Here is a 22,236-nt window from a genome sequence, read left to right on the forward strand (position 1 = left end):
CAGCATCTCATTATTGTGGTGTCAATACACCTCACAAAGGCATCCTATTGCCATAAAAAACCCCTTAACATTTTGGACTTAATGAGGAAGGAACCAAAGTACCTTCAGGCCATTAAGATTTTCTTATAAAAAAAAAAAACTATTGTTTGAGTTAACCTTAGTTGTAGAAAATATGGATTAATTTAACATCTATGCAAACAACATGATGTGAGATCACTGAATAAAATTTCATCATTTCGAAAATATACCTGAGCAGACAACTCCAACATCTTCATTATGTCCACAGTTATGTACTGTAAATGGTTGGTGCAGACAGTCCCATACGCGTTGTTCATTGCCGGTGCATTGCACATCATCCAATACAATTACTCCTTGTCCTTGGCCAAATGCAGCACTGCCATTAAATGCAAGAGCTTGGCCACAATTTAACTGCCGGCATACAACTTGTGCAGAATTCAGATCAAAATAATCATCACACACAGTTCCCCATGCTCCATTATAGAGGATTTCTACACGACCGTTACATTGACCATTGCCATTTACCAGTCTTAAAGACAAGTCTGAACCTAAAGAACCTAAAAAAAAGGAGAATGGTCATTTCTAAAAACATTTTATTGTAAATTATCTTAAAAAGAACCAGACAGGTCCTCTACGTGCTCACAACCACCAGCATTTGTGTTATTGTTAATAAATACCCTGCTTTTTTATCCCTTTATAGTGTTTAATACCTAAATGCAGATTAAAAAAAAAATTATTAATAGTGATGAGCAGAATTTTTTGAAAACGTTCAAGAATCTCAAATTTTGCAGGAACGCAGCTCATTTGGATTTGTGTTTAGATTTATGAGCATTTTCCCTTAAAACCTGCAATCTTCCAGGAACAGTTCAGTAAATGACAGTGATTCCACTAACGATTTGTTTGGACTTTGTCTTGCATAGTGGTGCTGAATTTTGAGTTGGGGAGATCTTTAATGAGGGCATTTAATGGGGAGAGGTCAGACGAGCGATGGACTGTTTTTCTTTTTTAAATTTTTTTCTTCTTTATATTAACTTAATGTGTGTAGATTCTGGCAGCCGATCACAGCACAAATACCATCCACAATGTCCAGACACAAGTCCTTCCGCAATTGGATGCCAAAGTCACATGTCCCTCTCCATATAAAAAGTGAAGATGTTGTGTGGGTGTCGTGATTTTGTCAGTGTAACATAGAGAGAGGTTGCTTCTATGGTTGTCCAAGTTGTCAGATAGTTAGAAAAGAAGTTTATTGTCAGCTACTTCAGTTATATAGGATCCTGTGTAATATCAACCTTCCATCATCTAAAATGATTGTGCTAATAGTTAGGAGGCCACATTTCCTAATCATAATTATTTGTATTAATATTGTGGTGCAGGAAGGAGGCTACATTTCCTAATGAAAATCGTTTGGACTAACATTGTGGTGCAGGCAGGAGGCCATATTTCCTAATGAAAATTGTTTGGGCTAATATTGTGGTACAGGCAGAAGGCCACGTTTCCCAATAGTGCTGTTTTGGGCTAATATTGTGGTGCCACCAAGAGTCCATGTTTCCTAATCAACCTTGTTTGGTCTAAAATTTTGTGGTTCAAAAAGGGGGCCGCATTTCTTTATCTAAATTATTTGTGCTAATATGGTGTTACAGGCAGTTCGTCATACTTCAGTAGCTAAATCCTTTCAGCTAATAGCGTGGTCCAGACACCAGCCTGCAATTTTTAATCTCAACCCTTTCTGACACTAGTTTGGTCCATACACACTAAATTTTCTATTTTATTATTGCAGTGCATGCAGGAGGCAGGAGACCATATTTCCTAATCTAAATTGTTTGTGCTAATATTCTGGTGCAGGCAGAAGGCCACATTTCCTAATCTAAATCTTTTGTGCCAATATTCTGGTGCAGTCATGAAGCCATACATCCTAATCTAAATTGTGTTCAAATTCTAATGGAAGAAGAACACATGTCCTAATCTAATATTAGCTGAATATTGGTTATTAATAGTCAAACATAACATTAATAATTATTATGTGGAATAAAACCCTGTAACAGAAACCCATCAGCATCTAATTATTGTGGTGTCAATACACCTCACAAAGGCATCCTACTACCACATAAAACCCCTTAACATTTTGGACTTAATGGAGAAGTAACCAAAGTACCTCCAGTCCATTAAGATTTTCTTACAAAAGGGGGCATGGCCTTACAGCTCTGGAGACAAGACGTGCCTGGCAAGAGCTCCTGCTAAAATAGAAATAAAACTAAAGAAATACGTGCTCCAAGCTAACAACTAAGTCACAGAAGTGAACAGGTTACCTCTGGCACCCTCTGAATCAGCCACGAGAAAAAAGGAGGAAAATATTAGGACTTTCCTAATATACTGAGCGACGAGATGAGGCGGCCAGTGGGGGACCAGACGAGAGGGCTGGGAAGCCATCCTAACTACAGGCTCTGAGATCTAGAGCGGGTGCAGCCTGCCCCGCAGAGGTATCGGGTCCCCGGGTTATCTCCCCCCCACCCGGGCTCAAGCAAGCTGGATCTCCTGATACCCTCTGCCCCCTCCTGCCTTGGTGTGTGACGGGAGCACACAGGGCACGACGGGTTTTGCCTGCTGTGCCGTGGGCGTCTCTCTCTTCCTCCCTGCTCGCACACTGAGGTGGAGTTCCGGTCTGCTGGAACCGGACAGTGGGCACCTGCTGCTGTGTGATAGTGGACCCTTCTTCGTGGTCTGTTCCGCTGGACCAGGGATGGTGAAGCCGTACTCAGAGAGGTGGCGGGAAAATTCGCACCCTTTTGGGCCTGGGCAAGCACCTTATTGTCAGTGGAGCTGCAGTGTTAGGGGCAAGGACAGAGAGGATCGGAGCTGGAGGGAGATGCTGTCGGGCCCTTTGGATGCAGCTGTGATTGTGACCCTCCTCAGAGCTGTGGGTATTCATCTGCTCACACTCCCCCCTATATATACATGGCCAGAAAGTGGAACCTGGGCAAAACACCAAACTAACTGTTGCCCTGCTGATACTACTCAGAGGAGTCAGAGGAGAACATTGGAACAGTGGGAAATTATATTTTAACCCTCAAAAGAATTGGAACTGAGTAAAGGAGGAATGGGTGACATCTAGTGGCCACTTGAGGGATATACTACGACTGACTTCCAAAACTGAAATATATGAAAAAATTCTCCAGTACCTCTCTCCAGGTCCAACATTAGGCAACGCAGAGCAGCGGCAAACCACAGAACAATCATATACCGAACTAAACTAATAAAGGAGTCATTAATTCTATTGAATGACACAGGAGAGCACAATTTTCTTACATGATATCAACATCTGACATGCTCTTCTAACCTCGCAGCTTGTTGGTAGAGGGAAAATAATATTATCTTGACATACACCAGCTCTCAGAGCCCAGTAGCTAAAACCATGGGAAAAACCACAGTAAAAACCTTGAAAAACACTACTAGAGCCATCAAATCTCTAACGCAGGCAGACGTGGACAAATTTCTGAAAAAACAGGCCTCTTTCCCGGACTCTATTAAATCTCCTAGGCAAACTGACTCTCAAATGGAAGATGATTCAGAAACAGATCTGGAGAGTGATTCAGATAGAGGTGGAGTCATGAAGGATGCCCTGGCAACCTGTTCATTTATTAAAAGGATTCTCTCAAAAGGACTGGAACCTATAGGAAGAGAACTGGCAGAGATAAAGCAGGACATATCGCAACAAGGTCATAGACTTGAAGTGGTTGAAAATTACCAGACAACCCTGACGCAACACACCAATACTATCCATGACTGTCTCATCGAACATGAAGATCAGTTACATACGATTCAAACTATGTTGGAAGACCTTGAAAACCGCGAACGAAGAAACAATATTCGCCTAAAGGGGCTTCCCGGAATCCGTGGCTTTCAAGGCACTAACCAAAGCTTCAACAGAGATCTTCTCTAATCTCCTATTGCACGATGATCCTAAGGACATTGAACTCATAAGGGTGCACTGATCTCTACATCCCAAACCCAAATAGGGAGAGCCCTCAAGAGACGTGCTGTGTCACTTCCTTGATTACCGTGTGAAAGACCTGATTCTTCGTAGCGCACGTGAAACACAAGAAATTCTGTACGAAGGCTCACAAGTAAGACTTTTTCAGGACCTATCAGCCACAACATTTAAAAAGCATAAAATTCTAAAACCATTTACAGATGCTCTAGTACAAAAAGGACACCGCTTTCGTTGGCTGTTCCCATTTGGAATTTTTATAACAGCAGGAGACAAAAAGCTTCAAGCCAGGTCATCCTCGGACATTAAAGAAATATGCAAGACCCTAGACATCCACCTGGAGTCATTCCCGGATCTAGAGTTGTTTCACTCAGCCTCACACTATCAGCATTTGCCAAATCCAACCCCGCTGCATCTGGTGGGGACTCCAAAATCCCAGAAACAAAAGAAGAAATCCACAATATCCCCGAACTCAAGAGGAGATGAAGGGTCGACATGAACTCTGGGATGCCTTGTTACCTTGCTGTTTCACTGTGGATTCTCCCACTGATTATAATATTTTTTTCATGGTTGATACCTTTTGAGACTATGCTCAAACCCATCACTTGATTTGCAGTTGTTCTCATTATAACAACACTATTATAATAAGTTAGTCACATCCCCTTGGGCTCTAGGACTCAGAGAAAATTTTCCCTCAAAAAAGCCCACAAGAACGATGATTAAGTTCTGTAGAATTGCCATTTGTAGCTTTTTGACTAATATGTTATTCACGAATTTCACTATGTTTTCTTTTCTTCTTTCTTCCTGCTCAATCTATCTCTCCTGTTTCTTTTGCCTACCCACGCTACATCCAAAAACTGGCATCAAAAGGCACCTGGAACAAAAATGGTCATTGACCCAGAGAAGATTCACCCGCCTAACCTTCCATGTCCACGGCTAATCATAATAAGGTATCTACTTTCACTTCCTTAAATGCAAACAGCCTAAACTCACCGATTACTAGGCGACAAACACTAGACATTCTTAAAAGGCAAAAAGTGGAAGTCTTAATGGTCCAGGAAACACACTTCAAAACATATAAACTCCCTAACTTTGAATGACTCATTACGACTCTTGGTACCATGCTATAACAACACAGGCGGGCTCTACGGGAACTTCGGTGGCAATAGTGAAAGGAATACCATTTCAACTGCATCAAATGCAGACATATCCAAACGGGCAATATATATTAATCAAGGGACTCTTAGCGGCGAACATGTATACTATTTGCAGTCTTTATGCTCCCAATAAGAAGCATTTGAAATGGCTGCTGACAACCATTAGCAAAATAGAATAATTCAGAGAAGGGACTCTTATCATAAGGGGTGACCTGAATGTAGCACTAGATCCTCAAATAGACAACACAAAAAAAAGGAAAGCTAAATATCTCTTCGAGAACTGACCAGACTTAAAACCAAAATAGGATCAATGTAGATGCTAGACATTTGGAGGTACTTACAGCCAAATGACAAGGACTTCACCGATTACTCCCATCCCCATAAGACTTACCATAGATTGGACTACATACTTATCCCTAGAAGATTACTCCCCAATGCCTTGAACTCAAAGACACTCCCTAATATTCATTCAGATCACTCTATAGTTACCCTCCAAATGACGCTGCCCAAACCTTTCTCCATTATTAGAACATGGCAACTGAACGAATCGATTTTGTCTGACCTAGGAGTACGCGCTCGCATAACCAAGGCCCTCAAACAATATTTAGACCAAAATGACACAGAGGAGGTTTCAGCTACTATTTTGTGGGAGGCACATAAATCAGTAATAAGGGCTGAACTAATCTCAATCACCTCGTATCAAAATAAGCAACGGCAGCGTGAGATAAACACTTTATACGAAGAGATATTTGAATTAGAGGCCCAACATAAAAAAACAACCTGATACAAAATTGATGACTGCGCTAAGAAAAGACAACAAATAAAGAACATTTTAAACAAAACAGCAAAATGGTACGCCTCGTGGTGAACTAGATTGTTCGTACATGGAGACAAGGCCACTAAATTTATGCTCTCAAGGATAAGAAAGCGCCAAGCCCGCACATATATACATTCAATAAAAAAACAAGGAGGACTAAGCACCAAAAAGTATGCACAAATAGAGTCAGAGTTCCTGGAATATTACAAACAACTATATAACCTACGCTCGACAGAATCAAGTTTAGAGCAACAAAAAAGAAAAAGTGCAATTAGGATCTTCCTGTCCCGACTGAAATTGCCCCAATTGGCCGACGCACAACAGACCCAGCTGATTAGACCATTCCGAATGGAAGAGCTCCAGTCTCTTTCCTCCATCCATCTCCACTCCCACCTCCCCTCCCTCATCTATTTTTCCTCCTATATTTCATCCTCCCTTACCATCTCCCTCTCTCCTTTCTCTATCTTCTCCACCCTCACCTATCTCTCCTGCTTCTCTCTCTTACCTCTCCTCCCTCTCCATCTTAGCAACCAATGCCCACCTCTCATCCTCACTCCTCCCCCTTGTCTTCACTCTCTCCTCCTCTTCTGTGTCCTTCCTCCTCTCCTCTCCATCTCTCTTTCCTCCTCTGCCCAATCTGTCCTCCACCCCTCCCTGCTCCGCACTTTCTCTCCCTTCCACCTCTCTGTTCATTGTCCCCAGCTGGGCCAGTGCCAAATCTGGACAATGAGGTGTCCCTATCTCCACAGGGCACCCTCTCTTAAAGAGCCAGCTATGATACCGGGAGAAGAAAGTGAAACACTCCCTACACATAACACCACAGGTGCCCCCCGATACAACAGCTAGCAGAAGGGAGGTGTGTGCCATCAGAGACTGCACCTGCTAGGTCTGAGAAAGAGGACCCTATGTGCCAGACAGAGCTGCAGTCTCAGAGGGGGGAAGTACCCACACACAAAAAGACAAACACACAATAGCACAGTTCCTCCTCTGATATGAAGAGGGGACATCATACATGCTGCCTAGTACTAGGGGAAACTCACAAGCACCAAGTAGGCAGGGGCAGATAGAGCCAGAACTCTTACACTGCGTGCCCTTCACCCCTAGTCAGGTGTTCAATATTCTGAGAAATCTGCCAGACCCAGATATGGACCCCATGCCATTTTACCGAAGAATGCAGCAGAGCCAGCAAACATATGCTGCAACCTGGAGTGATCTCTGGTCCATAATGGAAATAAAAGCAGGTGAAACACTCTGGCCAATCGTGAAGGAACACTTCAAACTTCCATCAGGATTAGATGTGCACTCCTGGGAGTCAGGATCAAAGCTAATTGAGCAGCTCAGAGAATGGGCCAAAGCCAGACTAGCACTCAGCCCACATAACATGAGCCAGGCCGAGACAGAGTCTGTAGACAAGTTTCATGGCAGAGTGAGGCAAGTATTCCAAGTTTTAGGCTTCGCTATTCAGGATCAGATACACGGACAAATGTTGACACCGGCCTTTGTGCATGGACTAAGAGAACCAATCAAGAAACTGCTGATAGTGGCCAGGCCTGAGTACAGGTCAATAGCAGTAGATGCCCTGCTCGCAGTAGCCAGAAGAATTGAGTCCCACCCAAGAGTGCGGGGGACAGCCCCTCTTATGGTGGCCACTGATGTGGAAGAGCAACCACCGCGCAGGGACAGGAGACCTGCCAGGTGTTACAACTGTGGTAACCTTGGCCATTTCCCGAACCAGTGTACAACACCCCGGCAACCCAGGGCATTACGCAGAGGAATAAGCCAAGAAAGAAACACAGAAAATGGTGAAGAACCCTGTCCATAGGACAGAGGCAAGCCAGGTCCGCAAGACGTCACGCCCCCTGACATGTGAAACCCCATCAGCGGACACAATACTTCAAATCGCTGGGGGCTGTCATATCTTTCCTTGTGGACACTGGTGCAGTCAGAAGTGTGATGAGGCATGTGGAACTCCCCGACCCCACCAGCCTATCACGTGTCTTGTGTGAAGACTGAAGGTCAAAGCAGACATTCCCAGCTTACAAGCCCCTCAGCGTGTGGACACAGCCAGGACACTCCATCCTGTTCCAGTTTATGGTGTAGACGTGCCCACCCCACCTGATGAGAGCAGTCCTACTGCAGGAACTGAAGGTGACCAAAGTGTTCCATGAAGATGTGACCATGACATCTTCTCCACCCTAGACCCAAGAAGGGTCAATCATGCTGGCGGCTGTTGTGTGTTCATTTTCCCCTTCACTACTGAGGCCCGAGGAACTCCCTCTTCTGGTAAAGAAAGGTAGTGAGCCTGATTATCAAACACCTGAGTCTGATGATGATGACTGGCTGAGTGGAGTTACTGACTGGATATAAGGCTGCCGACGCCCTTCTGCCCTGCGGGTGATTTCTCTGTGGGATCCTTGGAGACCAGTCTGAATTCCTGCTCGTCTAAAGCTAAGTTTTCTGCTCGGCCTTTTGCATTTGTGCTTAGACTTTGTTTTGCTTTGTTTTTCTGGATTTCTGCCATTCCCTGCTGGGGTGTGCTGAATTCCTTTAGCTCTGTCTTCTGAAAATACCTGAGTGCTGATTTAGTTTTTGAAGCCTAGCTGCTTCAGGGTCTTTTTCATATCAGCTTGTTGGCTTATGTCTTTGATAGGGTTTTGGCAGATTGCAGACAGCAACCTTCCTTTCCTGTTCTGTTTAGCTAGCTTGGGCCCCATCATTTGCTCAACCTATCTTTCTATCTGTGTGAGTGTTTTTTCATCTTGCTTCACCGTCATTATATGTTGGGGGCTGCCTTTTACTTTGGGGTCTGCTCTGGGGCAGTTTAGATTTCCTTTTCTGTCTTTAGGCTATTTAGCGCTCCGGCTGTGATCGAGGGGTCTAGGGCATCGTAGGAACCCCCCACGGCTACTGCTAGTTGTGTTGATAGGTTCAGGGGTCTGCAATCTGATAGTTGCCAACTTCTCTGGTTTTCTGGATGTAGCTTCTATTTTTGTGTCTGCCTCCTACAGTGACTCAATCATAACAGGCGGCCCTACAAGAGCCTCAAGCAATCGGTGCAAGCCTACCCAAGGAGGTGCTGGATATAGCACCCGGAAGCCTATGGTGCAAGGTTGACTTCAAGTTGCGTCAGTGCGGGTGTCACTCAAGTCTGGAACCCCGTACTGTTATGAATGCGTCACCGAGGAGGAAAGAACAAAACAAGCTAAGTCGCAGAAAAACCAGAGAGGTTGGTAACTATGCAGATTGCAGATCCCTGATCCTAACCACACAACTAGCAGCAGCCGTGGAGCGTTCCTACGATGATCCTAGACACCTCGTTACTGCCAGAGGATTAAATAAGCCTAAAGCAAGAAAGGGGAAAATTAACTGCCCCAGAGCAGACCCCAAAGGAAAGACAGCCCCCCCACAAGTATTGACGGTGAAACAAGATGAAAACACAAACAAAAGGCAGGAAAATAGGCTGAACAAACGATGGGGCCCAAACTAACTAGAAAGGACAGTAAAGGAAAGACACTGTCTGGAATCTGCCAAAAACTCTACAAAAATAATGTCCAACACTTCTGATAACAAAATTAACCCTGAAGTCACTAGACTTCTCCCACTATATCAGCACACTGAAATATTCTGAGACAGAGCAAAAAGAGGCCACTCTAATAGGCAACAAAAAGCAAATTGGTAAATACAGATAAATAAGAGTGGAAATTCAGCATAGCCCCAGCCAGGGCTGGCTGACCACACAAAAAACTGAATAGACCAACAAAATCAAGTGTGAACATTAGCAGAAAAACTTAGTTTGAAATGACTGGAACAGAGCTGAACACCAAGAGCTGAAAAGCCAGAAGGAATCACCAGCACCAGAACACAGTCCGGACGTGTTCCACATGAGAATCCCAATCACTAGAAAAGATCAAAATATCATCCAGATAGATGATCAAAAGCTTATCCACAAAATCATGGAAAATATCATTCATAAAGGACTGGAAGACAGAAGGGGCATTAGTGAGCCCAAAAGGCATCACCAGGTACTCAAAATGTCCCTCCGGAGTATTAAATGCCATCTTCCATTCATCCCCGTGCTTGATGCGAATAAGATTATTCGCCCCCCTGAGGTCAAGCTTAGTAAACCAGCAGGCACTCATAACTCTGGAGAATAAATCAGACATCAGAGGTAACGGGTACTGATATTTAACCGTCATCTTGTTAAGGGAATGATAATCAATACACGGTCTTAATGAACCATCTTTCTTGACCACAAAAAAAACCCAGCACCTAAAGGTGACGAGGGTGGTCTAATATGACCCTTCTCCAACGACTCCTTAATATAGGATTGCATAGCATCATGTTCAGGTACTGATAAGTTGAAAAGCTGACCCTTGGGAAATTTACACCCAGGCATCAACTCAATTGCACAGTCATAACTCCTATGAGGAGGCAAAGATGCAGACTTACTCTCACTAAATATGTCAGAAAAATCGGCCAGATAATCAGGAATATCATGAGACTGAGGAGAGGTGGAGAAAACAGGAGCGTCCCTAAGAACACACCGACAACCCCAACTCACCACAGACCCAGATTTCCAATCCAAAACTGGATTATGAGTTTGCAGCCAGGGAAAACCCAGAACAATAGTATCATGCAAATTATGCAGCACCAAAAATTTACAATTTTCTTGGAGGTCTGGGGTAACTCGCATTACCACCTGGGTCCAAAACTGGGGTTTATTCTCCGTCAAAGGAGTAGCATCAATACCCCTCAAAGGAATAGGCGTCCGCAGAGGCATCATGGAAAAACCACAATGTTTAGCAAAGTCCAAATCCATCAGATTCAACGCTGCTCCTGAATCCACAAAAGCCTTAGTGGAAAACGTGGATAAGGAGCAGATCAAAGTAATTGTCAAAAGGAACTTAGGTTGTGCACTGCCCACAGCAAATGTGTGTGCAAAACGTTTCTCTCGTTTAGGGCAGACAGAAATAGTATGAGAGGCGTCTCCACAGAAAAAACACAGCTTATTAAGCCTTCTAAACTCCTGATATTGTGCCCTAGACAAAACCCCATCACATTGCATAGGTTCAGACATTTGATCAAAAGGTGGCAGCGCCTCCCGTGTAGTTTTACGTTCACGTAAGCGCCGATCAACTTGAATGGCTAATGACATAGAATCATCCAGACAAGAGGGAACAGGAAATCCCACAATAACATTTTTTACGGTCTCTGATAAACCCTTCTGAAAGAGAGCTGCCAATGCACTATCATTCCATGTAGTAAGGACAGCCCACTTTCTGAATTTTTGACAGTACAACTCTGCAGAATCCTGACCCTGGTTTAATGCCAACAGTATTCTCTCAGCTTGATCAACAGCATTAGGTTCATCATACAACAACCCCAAGGCTTGAAAAAATGCATCCACATTAGTCAGAATAGGATTTTCAGGTGTCAGAGAAAAAGCCCAATCCTGGGGATCGCCGCGCAGCAAGGAGATGACAATTTTAATCTGCTGCGCAGAGCTCCCCAATGAGTTAGGCTTCAAGGCAAGAAATAATTTACAATTATTCTTAAAATTCAGAAATTTAGATCGATCCCCAGAAAATACATCAGGAGTAGAGATCTTAGGTTCAGCAGCATGTGACTGAATGAGGTAGGTGGAAATTCCCTGCCCTTCAGCAGCAAGTTGCTCCACACGATCAGACAATTGCTTAATCTCCATTAGGAAATCTTTCTCTGGGGCCGTAGGGAAATCCTCCTACGGCCCCAGAGAAAAAGAGGAAAAAATACATAAAAAATTCTAATTTTTTTTTTTTTAACAACCTTTTCCTGCTTTTGAGTACCCTAGAATCACCGAGGAGGAAAAAACAAAACAAGCTAAATCCCAGAAAAAACAGAGAGGTTGGTAACTATGCAGATTGCAGATCCCTGATCCTAACCATACAACTAGCAGTAGCCGTGGAGCATTCCTACGATGATCCTAGACGCCTTGTCACTGCCGGAGGAGTACATAAGCCTAAAGCAAGAAAGGGGAAAACTAACTGCCCCAAAGAAGACCCCAAAGGAAAGACAGTCCCCACACATGTATTGATGGTGAAAAAAGATGAAAACACAAACACAGGCAGGAAAATAGGCTGAGCCAACGATGGGGTCCAAACTAAGTAGAAAGGACAGGAAAGGAAAGACACTGTCTGGAATCTGCAAAAAACCCTACAAAAATAATGTCCAACACTTCTGATAACAAAATTAACCCTGAAGTCACTAAACTTCTCCCACTATATCAGCACTCTGAAATATTCTGAGACAGAGCAAAAAGAGGCCACTCTAATAGGGGACAAAAAGCAAATTGGCAAATACAGATAAATAAGAGTGGAAATTCAGCACAGCCCTAGCTGGGGCTGGCTGACCACACAAAAACTGAATAGACCAACAAAATCAAGTGTGAACATTAGCAGAAAAACTTAGCTTGAAATGACTGGAACAGAGCTGAACACCAAAAGCTGAAAAGCCAGAAGGAATCACCAGCACCAGAATAGGGCGTCGGCTGACTTAAATCCAGTCTGAAATTCCTGAGGTCCAATCTTCATCCTCATTATCAGTTGGCAGATCTCTACTGATTAAATCAGCCTCATTACCTCCTACCAGAGGGAGCCTGGAAGGAGAACTCACAACTGGAAACCAGAAAATGAACTCACAACACCGTACGCTCACAAGGCCCAGCATCCCCTGCCCATCACCCAGAGTCAAACTGTCTCTGACCAACTGGAGGTTTGAGTGGAATTGCTGTTAAACAAACTGGCCTAAGAACTTTGGCATGGGCCAGGAAACTCTCAACCCAAAGAGACCAAACCCACTTTGTGAAATGGCTGCACTGCTTCTGGCTCCAGTGCCAAAGGATCATCTTGGACAAGTTCTGAAGGTGCTCCCTGAAGTTTATCCAGGCCCTGGACAAGAAGACAGCCACTCAGCTCCTCAGACTGGTTAACAAATGCTGACCTGAGATCAAACTAGGTGAAAGGAATGGCTGCTGGCTGGTAAAGAAGACAGAGCCGAGGTTACCGCAATGACCGCCTTGGTGGAGAGCAAGAAAGCTCAGCTGGACGTCATCTCTGATGAAGAGGACCCCAGTACACAGCTTGTTTCACTGCTGGCCCTGTGCCAGAAAATGTGAGTTATTCATGGCATCGTGAATAGCAATGCCAGATTGGACTGAATGGTGCATAACCTGAGGGCTGTGAACGAAGCAACTGTGTTTGAAACCCCAGTTGTGCCAGATCTGCACACTCTGCTGACAAATGTGCCAGCCACAGCAACTGTGCTCACGGTGATGGACCTGTCCAATGCTTCCCTCAATGTTCCGCCTTCACATGGATGACCAGTTCTTGAAAACGCAAAAGGGGGGTGCAGAACACATGGACAGTGATGCCCAAGAGGGCCCAGAACAGCCTTTCAAAGCTCACCAAAGCATTGTCCTCCATCCTCGTCAACTGGATTGCAGAACATGCAGAAGTCATCGACATCGCTACCTGCACAGCCCTTTCCTTGTCTCCTCTACTCTACCTGGCGGAGCAGCAACGCAAGTTCTGGAAAAACAGATTCCAGTGGTGTCAGAAACAAGTTACGTCCCTGAAGACACCGTATTGCCCACCAGACGAAACGCTTGACAGATGACCAGAAGACCGCTGAGGAGAATCAGGCTCCCTCCACAACTCCGAAGATGCAGGCCTTCCTTGGACCAGCTTCGTACTGCAGAACTGGTGCTCCAGTCTTAATGCAGCCACTGTACGATGGCATCAATGCAACCCCATTCCTCCTGTTGTTTGCAACCTTCATCTTATACAGGAAACAAAAAGACTCCATAGTCTCTGCGCCAGCTCTAGGCCTTCCTGACTATGGGAAGCCATTCCGTCTTTACCGAATGGAGAAAGAAGTCATGCTACTGGCATCTTAAAACAGACCCACGGAGGAAAAGCAGAGGCCTCTAGACTACCTCTCAGCCAGCCTGGACCCAGTTGCAAGGTGGGGCCATTCTGCATAAAACAATATTTGCAACACACGCTGTCCTGACAAGGCTGCTGATGTCATTCTTGGACAACCACTGGAGATCCGCTCTCCACCACTCTTCAGTGCTCTCAGCCGTTACCTGTCTCTACTCCCACTCCCAAGGGGGGGATGGGGATGTGGATATGGACTCTTCAGAGAAAAAATCTGCAAGATACCGTAGATGGCTGCAGTTTTTGCAGATGATGAAGGAAGGTTCCACACGGGTTATGCAGTGACCAGAAATCAAGACATCTTATGGTCCAGAAGTTTGTCAGCCCAAGAAGTGGAACTGATAGCACTAATGAAGGCCTTCCAGATTGCGAAGGACAAAACTGCAGAGACTTCATCACAGCAAGCTGGTCAACCATGAAGCATCATGGAGCCATCAGGGACCTGCTGGACGCTCTTCAACTTCTAAAAGTGGTGGCAGTGTTAATGGTCAAGGCACATGGAAAACTGAACACAGTAGAGGCACGGGGTATCAACATGGCAGACATGGCAGCCAAAGCAGCAGCCAGATTAAGACAATATGGAAATATGGGAGAGGTGGCAGAGCCGGACGGCTACTACATGACGACTGAACACAAGGAAACCTGACAAAATGACTTCCTGGAACCTGTACAAAAAGTAGCAGGACCAGACTCGAAAGGAGGAGAAGGAAAGCTGGATGTTGAAGGGGCAAAAGCAGTGGGCTCCAAAAAACCTGTCTACCTCAAACGTCTACCTCAAACGTCTACCTCAAGACAGACCTAGTCTACCTCAAAGTATGTACCCTATGGTGGTTCAATGGACACATGGCCCCCCGCACAGAACTGAAGACACAGATGAATGACCTGATTGGACTGGACTCCCACCTTAACAGCCAAATTCCCAGTAGCTGTCTGGCCTCCGACAAATGCAACATTGACAAGTAGGAAAAGTTCCCCCACATCATCTGGCCTGAAGATTTCTGAGTAAGGAACCAGTTGGCGAAGACTACTGCAAATAATAATAATAAATTTTATTTCTATAGCGCCGACATATTCCGCAGCACTTTGCATTTAAGAGGGGATTTGTACAGACAATAGACATTACAGCATAACAATAATCACATAGATTATAACAAATACCAAGAGGAATGAGGGCCCTGCTCGCAAGCTTACTATCTATGAGGAAAAAAGGGAGACACGAAAGGTGGGTGGTAACAGTTACCCTGATTGTATGGACCATCCATAAGGTTAAGTGTGTAACAGTACAAACACAGAGGGCTAATGGATGCATAAAGCATGTGGGAACATGATGCGGGCAACCTGGTTATGGTAAAACTTTTGGCTGTGCCACACAGGGATAGATTAGGTTAATGTGTTGAGGCGATAGGCAAGTCTGAATAAATGCGTTTTCCGTGCACGCTTAAAATTGTGGAGATTGGGGACTAATCGTATTGACCTGGGAAGTGCATTCCAAAGAATTGGCACAGCACGTGTAAAGTCTTGGAGACGGGAGTGGGTGGTTCTGAGGATGCTAACCTCAGGTCATCAGCAGAGCGGAGGGCGCGGGTAGGGTGGTATACTGAAACAAGGGAGGAGATGTAGGGTGGTGCTGAGCCATGGAGGGCTTTGTGGGTGAGGGTAATAAGTTTAAACTGAATTCTGGAGTGGATGGGTAGCCAGTGTAATGACTGGCCAAAGGTAGAGGTATCAGTGTAACGATTGGTGAGAAATATGATCCTGGCTGCAGCATTCAAGACAGATTGGAGAGGGGAGAGTTTGGTAAGAGGGAGACCGATTAGAAGAGAGTTACAATAGTCGAGACGAGAATGAATAAGAGAAACAGTAAGAGTTTTTGCAGAGTCAAAAGTAAGAAATGGTCGAATTCTAGAGATGCTTTAGACATGCAGGTGACAAGAGCGAGCCAGTGATCGAATGTGGGGGGCGAAGGGAAGCTCAGAGTCAAGTATGACCCAAAGAAAATGGGCATGTTGCTGGGGAGTAATAGTGGAACCACACATAGAAATGGCAATGTCGGGTATAGGTACAATAGTAGAGGGAGGAAACCCAAGGAGTTCAGTCTTTGACAGGTTCAGTTTCAAATAGAGTGAGGACATGATGTTAGACACAGCGTTTAGACAATCACCGGTGTTTTCTAGAAAGGCTGGCGTAATGTCAGGGGAAGAAGCGTATAATTGGGTGTCATCAGCATAGAGATGGTACTGGAAACCAAATCTACTGATTGTTTGACCAAAGGAGCTACTCTCAAAATTAGTGTGCAGATATGGGGGGTTCCAGAAGTGATAGCAAGTGATCAGGGACCCACCTTCACAGTAAACGTGACACAAGAGATCTGATCAGCAGTAGGGTCAGACTTAGGCCTACACACTTCCCACCATCCCACACCATAGACTAAGTGGGACATTTAGGAACAGCATGTTAAAAAATTGCCCAAGAAACAGACAAACCATGGCATTAGACACTCCCATAGGCTCAGAAAAAGCTGTCACCAAAATTATATTTTATTTGGGTCCACACCCAGGTTAGGGGTATTCTTCCCTTAGCAGTTCACTATGCAATGTGATACTTTGTCTGCTTGTGTAATTGAATTTTTCAAGAATCTTGCTAGTGTCCATTCTCGAGTTTTTTCCTTCATTGCCAGGTCCAGATTCGGTGCCTGGTATGCACGCCCTGAAGTCAGGAGACTGAGTGTTGGGGGAAAAAGTTTGTAAGGAGAGCACTCGATCCCATATTTGATGGCCCTTCTTGTTAGGAATCTGGTTTCTGACACGTCTATACAGAAACCCAGATTCTCACATGCTGCAGTCTCTTGCCCATCTGCTGCAGCAGAAGGGATTGCTGAGGAGATTGTCTCACAACAACTGTCTCCAGAGACTAAGTCCTTTATTCCATCTATTGGGCATGCTCACGGGACGAGCTCCTATTGGACTTCAGGAGTCAGGTGCTCAGGTCCCGCTCCGGATCCTATTGGCTCTTCCTGGACTCCTGGAGATTTCCGGAAGGTCCCGTGCGCTATAAAAAGTGCGCAAGGCCATTCCACCATACGCTAGTGTAGCATATTATGCTGTGTGTGTATGGTGATGGATGCATGGACTGGTGACTGACACATTAAGAAAACCCTTCCCTTGGTTAATACGAATGGTGACAGAGTGTCGGTCTAGTCAGTTACAGTGCCAGCGCGCCATTGCATCCCTGCCACAGCACCTTAGCATCAGTATTGCACTTGCCTGATAGCAGAGTCCTCTTTGCGGCTGCGTTCCTGCCACGCTTTGGTTGCAGCACAGTGTATGTCCGCGTTTGCGACGTCTCTGCCACAGACGTATACGGTAGGTCTAGACGGAGTTGGTGCCGTCAGCTTTCACCTCTCCTGTGACCAATTACCGCGTCTGTGTCGCTGAGTCCCTGTGAGTTAAACAGACTCAGCGCTTTTCTTTTTCTGCTTATGCTGGCAGCTCTGTGAGTTTAACTGAGCTTGCCCAGTGCACCAGGGTGATGTAATAACCCCGTGCACTCTACCGCATTATATTCTGCCACCTCCTGGCAGCGGTCTTACCATCTGCCGCAAGGTGGACCCCGGGTGGCGAAGGCACTTTATTTATAATTTTTATTTAGTGCCTTCCGCCACTCCTAACACTTCTCCAAGTGCTGACGTCACCAACCTGGAGGGAAAACCCCCACCTGGATTCACGCGTCGCATTGCAAGAAAGCCCTCATACCAGAAGATACACCTGAGCTGGAATAATGCTGTGGATGCCCTAACTGACTGAATAAATTACCTACCTGATAGAGAATACACATCACTGACTGCATAGACTGCTAACTGAGAGACTTTGATTACATTGCACCAAACCCCCGTTGGGGACAGATCTCCTGACCGCCCATTTACGGAAGTCTGTGCGGAGGGGGGCATATGCGCTAGGCATGCGTCAACCCACTGGCAGCATAAAAGAGTTGCAGCTCTTTGGGACAGGAGCAGGATTTTAGGGCAAGTGATATCTAAGTGATGGAAGTGATGGGATTGTGATGGAAATCTATATATCTATATGTATTTCATCTAGATCTCACTTGCATGCTAATATGCTTTATGCTATATACTCATGTACTTATATACTGTATATACTCATACGCGCACATAGATATACATTCACAGCTATCTTGAACTTTGTAATCAGTTGCTGGAGATGACCTACTAACCCCATGAGCCAGTCTAGGGAACCAATATGGTCCTGTGATAACATTGTCTTGTTTGTCTTGTGAAATATCTGCCAGACATGGGAAATGAGGAATTTGGACCAGATGCACAGCCGATATCGGAGTTTTGCTGACATTGCAAGACAATGCATAGGAGTAAATCATATGATGTTAAGTCACCCTCATGCCGGACACTGCCATATATGTTCATGTATTCAAACCAACCAATTAGATAAGAAGTTCAGCCTTATGTTAATGGGATAACCACCCTTTTCTACATGCATCTATAAATATATGTATGTACAATAAAGCTTCAGAGCATTGAAAGAATCGACCGCTGTCTCTGTGTACAGTTCTTTTCTTTCTTCCTTGAGCGCTCAAAGACTCTGTCTAATTAGGACAGGCCGCAGCACACACGGGGTATATCTACCCAATCAAATTTCCTCAACACAACCAAGAAGGGATGGCATTACTGTGATTGGCAACTGCTGGGCGGGACAACCGAATAGTTCAAGGAGAGTAGTGAAATACTCGCAATGTACCGAGTACCGCATTACTCGCCGAGTACCGAATACCCACGAATATGCTCGCGCATCCCTAGTTATTAATAGTCAAACATAACATTAATAATTATTATGTGGAATAAAACCCTGTAACAGAAACCCATCAGCATCTCATTATTGGGGTGTCAATACACCCCACAAAGGCATCCTACTACCACATAAAACCCCTTAACATTTTGGACTTAATGGAGAAGGATCCAAAGTAGCTCCAGTCCATTAAGATTTTCTTATAAAAAAAATATTTATTGTTTGAGTTGCCCTTAGTAGTAGAAAATATGAAAATGTGGATTAATTTAACATCTATGCAAACAACATGATGTGGGATGAATGAATAATATTTCATCATTTCGAAAATATACCTGAGCAGACAACTCCAACATCTTCATTATGTCCACAGTTATGTACTGTAAATGGTTGGTGTAGACAGTCCCATACGCGTTGTTCATTGCCGGTGCATTGCACATCATCCAATACAATTACTCCTTGTCCTTGGCCAAATGCAGCACTGCCATTAAATGCAAGAGCTTGGCCACAATTTAACTGCCGGCATACAACTTGTGCAGCATTCAGATCAAAATAATCATCGCACACAGTTCCCCATGCTCCATTATAGAGATTTCTACACGACCATTACATTGACCATTGCCATTTACCAGTCTTAAAGACAAGTCTGAACCTAAAGAACCTTAAAAAAAGGAGAATGGTCATTTCTAAAAACATTTTTTTGTAAATGACCATAAAGGGAACCAGACAGGTCCCCTATGTACTCACAACCACCAGCATTTGTGTTATTGTTAATAAATGCCCTGCTTTTTCATCCCTTTATAGTGTTTAACACCTAAATGCAGATAAAACAAAATTATAAATAGTGATGAGCGGACTTTTTTGGAAAACGTTCAACAATCTCAAATTTGGCAGGAACGCAGCTCATTTAGATTTGAGTTTAGATTTATGAGCATTTTCCCTTAAAACCTGCAAAATTCCGGGAGCACTTCAGTAAATGACAGTGATTCCACTAACGATTTGTTAGGACTTTGTCTTGGATAGTGGTGCTGAATTTTGAGTGGGGGGGTCTTTAATGAGGTGCTTTAATAGGGAGAGGTCACAGGAGCGACGGACTGTTTTCCTTTTTTTATTATTTAAATTTTTTTCTTCTTTATATTAACTTAGAATGTGTAGATTCTGGCAGCCAATCACAGCACAAATACCATCCATAATGTCCAGACACAAGTGCTTCTGCAATTGGCTGCCAAAATCACATGTTCCTCTCCATATAAAAAGCGAAGATGTTGTGTGGGTGTCGTGATTTCTTCAGTGTAACTGTAGAGAGAGGCTGCTTCTATGGCTGTCCAAGTTGTCAGATAGTTAGAAATGCAGTTTTTTGTCAGGCAATTGAGCTATATAGGATCCTGTGTAAAATCAAGCTTCCATCATCTAAAATGATTGTGCTAATAGTTTGGTGCAGGCAGGAGGCCACATTTCCTTATCACAATAATTTGGATTAATATTGTGGTGCAGGAAGGAGGCTCCATTTCCTAATGAACATCGTTCGGACTAACATTGTGGTGCAGGCAGGAGGCCATATTTGCTAATGAAAATTGTTAGGGATAATATTGTGGTGCAGGCAGATGGCCACTTTTCCCAATCATGATGTTTTGGGCTAATATTGTGGTGCCAGCAAGAGTCCATGTTTCCTTATCAAACTTGTGTGAGCTAAAATTTTGTGGTTCAAAAAGGAGACCACATTTCTCTATCTCAATCAATCAATCAAACAATCAAATTTATTATCGCCAAGTACACATTACATATATACAAGGAATTCTTTGTGGCAAAGAGGCAACATAATATATAACAACAGATACAACAAGTAACATCTAACAAGACAGATACAGTATATAGTCTACACATGACGATTTAATTGTTGAACAGAGAGTGGATAGAAGCTGTTCATATGGTGGTTGGTGCTGCATTTGGGGACTCTGAAGCGACGTCCTGAAGGGAGTAGTTGGAATGAGGAGTGTCCCGCGTGAGAGGGATCGGATGAAATTTTCAATGCGTGGGATCGAATACTCTTATCATAAAGATCCTGGATTTTAGGCAGGGGGGAACCTATAATTCTCTCTGCTGTTCTCAAAGTCCTTTGTAAGCGGAGTTTGTCATGCGCAGTGGCTCCCCCATACCAGACTATCAGAGAGGAACAAATCACAGATCTGATGACAGCATTAAAGAATAAGATCAGCAGATTCTTAGACAAACCATATCTTTTCAGCTGACGCAGGAAGAACATCCTCTGTTGTGCTTTTCTTATAACAGCATCCATGTTTTTCCCCCATTTAAGATCATGAGAGATGATAACACCAAGGAATTTGGTCTCTGTGACCCTAAGAACCACTTCGTCATGGATGTAGATTGGAAGTATCTCATGTTGATCTTTCCTAAAATCCACAACCATCTCAGCAGTTTTTTTAGTGTTGAGTACAAGATTATTGGCTTTACACCAGTCACATATTCTTTTCACCTCACTCCGATACAAATCTTCAGCATTTCCCCTGATGAGACCAATCAGTGTCATATCATCTGCAAATTTCAAGATTTTTACTGAGTCTGCTGAAGAGATGCAATCATTCGTATAGAGAGAAACAGTAACGGGGACAAAACACACACCTGAGGTGCCCCGATGTTTGTGACCAAGGTGTCCGAAGTGAATGGTCCAACTTTTACACTCTGTATCCTGGCTGTCAGGAAGTTATAAATCCACAAGCATAAGTTGAGAGGGACTCCAAGAGCTACCATTTTCTTATGAAGTAAATTCGGATCAATGGTATTGAACGCTGAGCTAAAGTCCATGAAAAGAATCCGGACATATGAGTGCAGGTCATCTGTATGATCCAAAATGTACTTCAGTGCCAGATTGACAGTGTCGTTTGCCGAATGATTCTCCTTATAGGCAAACTGAAGCGGGTCCCATAGCTTCTGCATGAATTTTATCAGGTGGGACATCATAACTCTTTCGAAGACTTTCATAGCTACAGATGTGAGTGCTACTGGTCTATAGTCGTTCAACTCAGAGGATCCCACTTTCTTGGGGACAGGGATAATTGTGGAATTTTTCCAACACTGAGGTACAACGCACTCTTTCAGTGACACGTTGTATATATTTGTCAGTATAGGGGCAAGCTGGGTAGCACATACTTTCAGACACATTGGAGATACACCATCAGGGCCAGGTGCCTTTTTGACCTTAAGTCCCTTCAGGATGCATATCACCTCTGCCTCGGAGATCACTACTTGGGTGTTGCACAATGAATGATCTTTATATGAACAGACTGAGGAGCTTAGAGATGAATAGCCACTGTGTGTAGAGCTTGCCTCAAATCTGCAGTAGAATTCATTTAACTCTGCTGCCAGACTTCTGCTGGGGTTCACGATAGTGGGGTGGCTTTTATAATTGGTTACCTCTCTTAATCCTCTCCATGCAGATCTAGTATCTTTT

The 22,236-nt window shown here is 44.2% G+C and overlaps 1 protein-coding gene across 1 annotated transcript in view; it reads right to left on the bottom strand.

Moving 5' to 3' along the window:
• Positions 1-22,236, bottom strand: part of LOC141059752 (scavenger receptor cysteine-rich domain-containing protein DMBT1-like) — a 45,715-nt gene that overhangs the window by 11,801 nt on the left and 11,678 nt on the right. The window contains 3 exon segments of the mRNA XM_073555886.1: positions 249-566; positions 19,103-19,357; positions 19,360-19,428. Coding sequence (XP_073411987.1) covers positions 249-566; positions 19,103-19,357; positions 19,360-19,428 — 642 coding nt within the window.

This window comes from Dendrobates tinctorius, unplaced genomic scaffold (assembly GCF_039654945.1).
Source record: "Dendrobates tinctorius isolate UK_male_01 unplaced genomic scaffold, ASM3965494v1 ptg000230l, whole genome shotgun sequence".
Taxonomy (NCBI): Eukaryota; Metazoa; Chordata; class Amphibia; order Anura; family Dendrobatidae; genus Dendrobates; species Dendrobates tinctorius.